Source organism: Ipomoea triloba, chromosome 15 (assembly GCF_003576645.1).
Source record: "Ipomoea triloba cultivar NCNSP0323 chromosome 15, ASM357664v1".
In the NCBI taxonomy this organism is placed as follows: domain Eukaryota; kingdom Viridiplantae; phylum Streptophyta; class Magnoliopsida; order Solanales; family Convolvulaceae; genus Ipomoea; species Ipomoea triloba.
The window spans coordinates 3,740,927-3,749,734 of NC_044930.1; the positions used below are offsets into that span (position 1 = coordinate 3,740,927).

At 34.7% G+C, this 8,808-nt stretch overlaps 1 protein-coding gene across 1 annotated transcript; it reads right to left on the reverse strand.

Annotated features, from left to right (window-relative positions):
• Window positions 1-681: 681 nt before the first annotated feature.
• LOC116006707 (cationic amino acid transporter 4, vacuolar-like) lies at window positions 682-7,330 on the reverse strand. The gene is made up of 14 exons (XM_031247187.1): window positions 7,087-7,330; window positions 5,859-6,060; window positions 5,579-5,663; window positions 4,936-5,070; window positions 4,723-4,841; window positions 4,545-4,641; window positions 3,785-3,957; window positions 3,603-3,669; window positions 2,932-3,090; window positions 2,584-2,836; window positions 2,018-2,126; window positions 1,798-1,910; window positions 1,228-1,303; window positions 682-1,140 (listed from the first exon to the last, which is right to left on the reverse strand). The coding sequence occupies exons 1-14, from the start codon at window positions 7,250-7,252 to the stop codon at window positions 1,008-1,010; spliced, it is 1,887 nt and encodes a 628-aa protein (XP_031103047.1). The 5' UTR covers window positions 7,253-7,330; the 3' UTR covers window positions 682-1,007.
• Window positions 7,331-8,808: the final 1,478 nt, after the last annotated feature.

Sequence of the window (8,808 nt, forward strand, 5' to 3'; positions counted from 1 at the left end):
GTATCCTACTGTAGACTGTAGTCACTAGACTACCCATACAATTTTATCCTATTTTGGTTGTTAATAAAACACATAATTTCATTGCAAAAATAAAAAGAAAAGAAAAGAAGATCGTCTAATATCATAATTTGGCTTACCAACATGAAGTTAAGAAGGATGTTTATGGGTCGGTTGGGAGAGAATAAACTATGTTCAGATAAAATTATGTGAACATATAGATTAAATATGTTGTAACAATCGCTCTAAATTTAAGATTTTTTTTTAAAACAAAGATTGCAATAGATAAATTCAATTGATAGATTAGAATGAGTCGGATCTTACTTACGAACTCTAATTTAATAAAACTTCCAAGTAATTTTGTAGGAAAGAGTTTTCATTTTTTAGAAAAAAAATGCATTTGAGTCTCGACTCTCGAAGGCACTCAAAATGGCCACTGGGTGATTGTGTTGTTAGGTGATTGGCGATCACTCTAATCATCCTTTTCTTTTTTTATTATTATTATTATTATTATTATTATTATTATTATTATTATTAAATGAGTTGGAGATTGGAGCCTATAAGAAACTTACAAAAAAAAAAAAAAAAAACCTTCACAATAAAGTTGCTCTAATATACTAATATAGTAATATGCATGTGATGTGAATTATTAGAGATATTCGTTTCAATAATTTAACCTTGAAAGAGTCAAACAAATATACATAGCATTGAAGTGTAAAGGAAAAAATTCGTTATAAGTACTTTTCATAATGATTTGCTCATTCTGTAAAATGAAAAGCAAATTCGAAATGTTTTGAGGATCTCTTAATATTCAGCTTTGTACACAGCTAATACTCATACACTATAGATATGTATTAGCTATACAACATACACTATAGATATGCACCCTCTAAACATTCTTAAACAACAACACTGCATCATTCTGCCGTGCAGCGTCTGGGAAGAGCTACGACAACAATGGCTCTGAGATAATGTTAGAGGCGTTCACAAAGAAGATGATGCATAATATATCACGATACTTCGGAATGGGAATGATCGGGATGTGGAACCCGCGATTGCAGTAGGCTATGAGTTCGCCCGTAGAATGAATATATCAACGCTCCAGCTGCCAACCATAGTAAAACATATATCCAAGTCTCGGCCCTGTGTTTCAGATGATTATTGTCAACATAAGTTCATTGAACATACACAATGCACTATATTACTGCGTGAGAAAGAGAGAGTAATGACCCGATGTTTATCAGCAAATATGTGTTCACGAGAATGCTGGCGATGGGGAGAAATGGAACGAATGGGCAGAGAAAACCTGTTACAAATAGTAAAAACAATCTTTGTTACTTGCAATATATTTCTAAGGAATTTTCTACGATACCAATCGGAACCAGTTGCCTACAGTACCCGATACAATGAATACCATGCTTGGTTATATCAGGTACTATTACATCCATACAGTTTAAAAAGAAAAGGGTTGCAATGGTAAACTGGCAGATGCAAGATACTGAATGAATCAGAACACACATTAATATGAATATCACAAATGGCAATAACGTTAAGATTCTTCAGCAAAAGTGAGGTATGCCACAATGATATTTGAACATACAATAAATTTCTATGAATTCATAATAAAACTTATATAATTATATAATAAGATAGTATAATTTTAGAGAGTTCAGTTGGGGCAAGTGTGAAGTGCCACTACACTACTGACAGTCTCTGCATAGATCTGCTACTGATTGGAAGAGATGACGTAACAAAGATGGGCAAGGAAATATACTTTAAATATTGACAAATTCACCTTACCTCCTGATTTCTTGAATCTCCGCCTCAGATCAGCTTGATCTACACAGGCGAGGACTGTCGAGCAGCATAACACAATCGCGCCACCAACTCCACAAATTAGAAAGCGGGGAATGCTGGAACAATTTACAAATACAAGATTTATTGTTAAAAAAAAATAGAAAACTTCTGAAGATTAGATCCAAGATTAGCAGAATTTTCAAGATTACACTCTGATCACCACCTGGAAAGACTCTCTGCTGAAGCAGCAGATACCAACAGAAGGATCCCTACACATACTAGAGTGATAGCCCAAGCAGCAATTTTTCGTCTCCTGAGTTCATTGCAGGTATCTACACAAATTCACAAATCAAAAAAATTCATGAAATCCTTTTAAGAAGCAATCAAAACAAAGTTTCAAAGCACAAATTCAGACATGTGTTCACAAACAGCCAAATAGTGATATTGAGAAATATGCTAATAATACAAGAAATAAGTAAAATATTATGAGTCGTTCAAAAAAAAGTACAATATTATGAGGAAAATCTTCAATCCCCTGTATTAGTAGGAATGGCATATAACCTATGGACATTAAAAAAAATGGCAGATTCATGATTTCACATTCTTCCTTCTAATATTGCATGATAGTTTGTCATGCTAACGCCATATGGAGGGAAAGAAAGAATACATGTACATAAGCAGAACATAATGGCTTGAGCAAATGTATTGGCACAAGGCAACAACTTATAGAAGCACTGAAGCAACCAGTTCATTGTGTACAAGTGCATGAGTCAATAACAATAGAGATACCTTGGGTTGTCTCTTTCGGAAGAAGAGGAGATTCAACCACAGGATGAAGATGTTCACTGTTACTATAAGGCATGCTTATGGATTTAGTGTTTCCGCCACCAATTTGCAGTGCTTTACTATGTTGTGCGAATGATGCAGGAATCATGGATGGCTGGAGCAATGATGGGAAAGAGAACTCATCTGGAGGAACGTATCTGACTACCAATACAGAAATAGCAACAGTAGTGAATGCAAGTAATGTTCCCACACTAACCTGCATAAAAGAGAAAACACTTTCCAATTTGCTCTTAAATGATTTAAAACATTATATTTTCTTGGACTACTGAGGTTCCCCATTCTATCACTTACCATTCCTGCCAATTGTGAAACATCCATGAAGAAGGCCAGTGCTGCAATAAAAATCCCAGTTGCTAAGGTACCCTTAACAGGAACTTGAGTGTGCTTACTAATGTCAGAAAAGAAGGATGGCAGTAATCCATCCCTACCCATCGCCATCAGTATTCGAGGCTACTTATCATTCAGACAAAAGAAAAATTCCAAATATTTAGGAGCAGGAAATTCAGTGGCAAAGATAATGACGCCAATGGTGAGGAGACAATAACAATAACAATAATAGAAAATAAATAAATAAAAAGAACTGGCCAAGCACATTAGTGAAAGAAAACTTTATTGGTCAAATATATTGCTAAAAGTTCCTATAGAGGGAGATAAACCAGTTACCAGAATCTAAAATGATAAAAATTCTAATATCAGTGACTGGTGTATATTTTTATCAAACATAACTCCTAGCAGGTTCTGTTATTTCTTTTATGTTGTTTCTATATTTCTTGAACAAAACATCAAATAGCTGACACCTATATACTCTGTGATTGGAAAAAAGACTTTTTCCATATAAGAAAGCAACAATGATAATATCCCTTGCATGGAAAAATAAATCAACATCAAAATCACAAAAAGACAAATATGTTTCAAGTTTATGATAATATAGTATGCACTCACAGTAAAGAGCCACTTAATACCTGTGGAATAATTGCACCGATTAAACTTGCACAAAGAGCAGTCACTGCTCCAGTTGTAATTATGTATCTACAATAAGTAATAAAAAGAAAGAACAAAAAAATAAAAGATGAATCTAGACTGAAAAAGATTCTTCACATAGCGAATTATTAAATCACAACTTGCTGAAAAGTACTAATCTTACACAGCCCAATTCATGCCATAGCTAGCAAAAGCAGAGGAAACCGGCGTGTCTGGATCTAGAGCATAATATGGTACTAATCCAACAATCACAGCTGATACAAGCATATATAATATAGTACATATAGCCAATGAGGCCCCTATACCAAGAGGCATATCACGTGAAGGGTTCTTCACCTGTCCTGCCCAAGAGAACCGAGTGAGATAGATAGCCATATGTGGGTTTTGGGGTAATGGGAGAGTTTGGGGGGGAGGGGGGGCATGGTTCATGAATGCATATGAAGCAACGGAGACCAAAACTTCAAGTAATCTCAAAGCAATAGTGAGGAGAGAGAGACACATAAAGTTATTAAATGTGGACAAATTACAAATGCTAAGGCTTCTAAGCCTCCAAGGACAACTTATAAAATTTTCCAAGGAGCAGTTTCCTTCACGTGGAATCTATTTCAGCATTGCATCATGTCATACACAAAATGTTAACTGGTTTTCATCTTTTTTGTAATTACAGACAAATACTCCATAATGCAAATGGCAATTTGTCTTTTTAACGGAGGTCAAACCAGTTGGGCTAGAAAATATGGAAAAATACTCCACAGCAGATAATCCCATTGCCTGATAGCAAATGTGGTTAAGAGATGGTACTATGGTAGCTAATTGAGTATGTATTATTTAATAAATACAGCATCTGCGTTTTAATCAGAACTCAGAAGCAGGAATTTATATGGAGGATTATAAATGAATAATTTCTGACTTGAAAGCAATACCTCCTCAGAAGTGCTGGCAACAATATCAAAACCGATGTAGGAAAAGAAGACTGTAGCAGAGCCTGCAAGCAACCCATTTATTCCAAATGGAAAATACCTGGAAACTCAAAATCTTGAATAAGTTTGTTTTCTATGGCATGGAACAGGTTATGGAAATGGAAATAGAAGGTACCATTACCCGCTTGGAAGTTCATAACCAACCCATCCAGTATTGAAACCCAGGTATGCACCAGCAATGACAATGAATATCAAAGCAAAGATATTTATTGTTGTAATAATGGTTTGTGCAAGAGAGCTCTGCAAATAAGTTACAAATGAATGCAAATTAATAGTATGCAACCACATGAAAGGAATCCATAAGGATGGAATTTTCCATGAGATTAATGATCACCTCCTTGATTCCAGTGCAGAGGAGGCCAGTGATAATGAGAACCAAAATTGCTGCACCAGGATCTACTAAGATGCCCAAAATAGTTGGACGACCCAAAATTGCAGGAAGTTTGTCTTCACCTCCAAAATACATGGCCTGCAAATTGCAATGGTGCTTAATATGGCATCTTTTGAAATTTTCCAATATGAGAGTTTTTGTCACTGGATATCACCTGGGAGAAAGGTAACAAAACCCTTCCAATCCAATTATAGAATAGATAAAAAAGTAAGAAAGATTACATTGGAAACTTTAACTGCACTCAGTGTTGACTTCAATTAACCTAAGAGGCACTGAGGAAGTAAAATTCAGAATTTAAGCTTAGACCTCTACAAATCACAATCACATATTTAAGACATCCATAATAACTAACAAGCAAACATGATTCTATGACTAGGATTGTCTAGCATAAATAAAGCCAGAACTCATAAGCAGCATCTTTTTTTTTTTTTTCCTGATACATTTCAGTGAAATAAGTTCTTTAAAGCCTAATCTTATCAGTGAGATGGAACACCGTGAATGGGAAAACATAATGTTTAAGGAAGAAAAAATAAGAATAGATTTTTTTAAAGAAACATAATAAGATAATTAAGAAACTCCAACTCACCAAATTTGGAGATATGCCACGAGCAGCAGCTGCACCACCAAGAGTGTACTCAAGTATCATAGCCCACCCAATTAACCATGCAACCCTATAGAAAAATTAAAGTGACTTCAAAAACTGATTGGAAACTTATTGGCTATATGGAAAAACATAGAAAACTGAAACAATCTCTATTAGCTTTCCATGGAAAATCCATGTTCTCTCAACACAAAAATATCTTGATAATAAGCAAAGAGTTTAGAAAGAGAGACAAGCCAATAACATTGAAGAAATTCCTATTTACCCTTCTCCTATGCAGACATATGAGAAATGATATGCACTCCCAGCAGATGGACAACGACATGCAAGCTCTGCATAGCAAAAAGCAGAAAGAGCAGCTGCTATTCCACCTATAAAGAAAGAAAGAGCAAGGGAAGGCCCTGTGTGCTCTCTAGCCACTGTTCCAACAAGAATATAAACCCCAGCACCAATGGTTGCTCCAACACCTGATTAGAAGAAAGTCAGGGTTACAAAGATCAGTTTTTTGCTTGAACATCAAATTTTAATCTTATTAAAAGGTTAGAAGCAGTGGACAAAGACTCTGAACCATACAGAACGTATGCTAGTAAAATGCCTAAGGCATTGCCTGTCTTTCAAGAGGTTGTTTCTAAGGTTTGAAACCATGACTATAAAAGTGATCACTTCCCCAGTACTCCAAAATCAACCTCTAATTTTCTTCCTTATAACAGGAGAAGTATATTGTCAAAGCTCTGAGTTGAATAATTGTCTTCTATTGAATTTAATAGAGTTTTTTCCACTTTTGGTCCTATGACTTTAGTGTTTCCGTCAATTTAGGTACACGACTTTCATTTTGTCACTTTTAGTCATTGACTTTAATTTTTTTGCCACTTTTAGTCCTTAACTTTGATTTATTTTCCACTTTTAGTCCTTTCGGCCATCCGAGCGACAACTTTTAATCGAAATCAACAAATTGTTGCTCGAAAAAAAAAAGAACACATATATGATATGCCATAGTGCAAGAATGAGATTTCAGTATCTCTGCCTGTTAGAAAATCTGGAACTAGTTAATGTGATAACCATAAGCCTTAAATAAACAGATGTTTTTACCCAGCATATAACACTACTTCCAGTAAGTACACAAAAACAACACAATCTTGACAATGGCAGCATCAAATTGCGATGACATGAACTTTAAACTAATAACTACGGACAAGACAGGATTCAAATGCAGTGTGATTGATACACTTTAATACTAATTTACAAAGTGTTATTATTGATCCGTATTTACAAATTACAGGAAATGACATAAATTAGTATTCTAAAGCTGATAAAATACAGTCCAAATAGCAAAACACTAGCATGAGAATTGAAATACAAAAGTAGATGCAGCTCCTAAACTTCTAGAATTTAGTACAATTGGAACCCCAAATCATTCCCGCAATTAACTAAAAGCTAGAGCACTAACTAGAAACTACAGCTTAAGCTGTAAAGCAATTCACTAGATTGTTTACCCATGGCGATGAGGTCAACTACAGAGAGCTTTCGAGCCAAGCGCGGATGTCCTTCATCGTCCAGGCCTCGAGTTGCCGCGGAGTCAACTGACTTTCTCCGTACCAAACATCGGAAACCGACAGAAGAAACCCTGCCGCTATCCATGCCAACCGCCAGGCTCGCCATTTTCGCAATCAAGCTTTTTCAGATAAGGATGAAAAGCGAAACGGATCAGCTGATTGACTGAGTTCCACGATTCCATCAGGATATGAATAAAATAAAAATTTTAAAAAATTAACAAAATATATATATATATATATATATATATATATATATATTGCGGCTGGAGCTTCCGTGTTTGGTTCAATGAATTTGGACGTTAGCTGCTCGGCCAAATTCATTTTCCTGTGTCGGCGTCTCTCATCATTGAATTTGTTTCATTGTTATGTGATGATTTCTTAATAATCAGTATTAAACTGCATTTGATTTGATGGTTTTTTGGAGCAAAACCAGATATACAAGGGTAAAATAAGTATTGAAAATGTGAAAGGATATTAAATTGGAGAAAAATTTGTACTTTTCGTTCATAAGTTAAATGATAATTGTAGAATTCATAAAGTGTTGATCGACGATCGTGTTCACTTTTCGCCCTTAAGCTATCATTTGTGTTGCACTTTTATTCATTATATTAACTTTTCGTCCCTAAGGTATGCAGTATACTAAAAACTAATAAGCTAGGGTAAATGTTGAGATTATAATTCATCTAAGAGCCTTGAATATTAATGGTACCCAACCAAGTTAAAGGCTATGTTTATACAAGTTCAGAAGGTCTTATACCCTACTAGAGCTTATCAAATTGATGATGACAACATGTCTGCACAAAGATAGTTAATTATTTTGTTATTGAGTAGTGAGTATTGAATGGAGTGGGGCAATCCAATCAGTAATCATTTAATAACCACAAGATTTTAAATTTGATTCTTGGTAGAAATTAGATATTGACTTTTTTTTTAGTTTATATCGGTTAACTATAAACAACTTAGGGGATTTATCTCTTTGTGATCTTTTGCTGACCAGGATCACAATGTAAGTTTTATCCAAAGTGTACCTTCGAGTAGTAACGACAGGTTTTCTCGTAAATCAAAGAAGTATTGAATAGAGTTGATAATGTTGTTGTTGTTGTTGTTATTATTATTATTATTATTATTATTATTATTATTATTATTATTATTTTGGTGTGTTTTAACAACTACAAGTTTTATCCTTTAGTGAGTTATTCAAGTAGGATCAAAGTATTAATTGGGTGATTAGGTTTTCATTAGATATACAAGTTTAGTCCCAATTGACGATCTTGAATATCTTCTTAAGTTCATCTGTTAGTTTTGTCGGAACATACTCAATATGTTACGAGTGATAAATTGGATAATGTGTTTTTTTTTTGAAAACGGATAATGTGTTAATTTAAATAAATTTTCAACACCCAATTAGAATTCATAATTGCAACTGTGAACATTTTGTAATTTTAATTAATTAATTTCTTGTCACTTATATTTTTAACTCTTAAAAATAAAGCCCTCCCACCCCCACCTCAGACTTGACTAGGGGGTCAATCTTCGACTACGATTTAATTTCTCATAATTTGAAAATTAATGAAGGAGATAAATCGTGAGATCAGGTATGTTTCGATTGACTTAACAAGCTTACACCCCCCTCCCCTCCCCCCCCCCCCCCCCCCCCCCCCC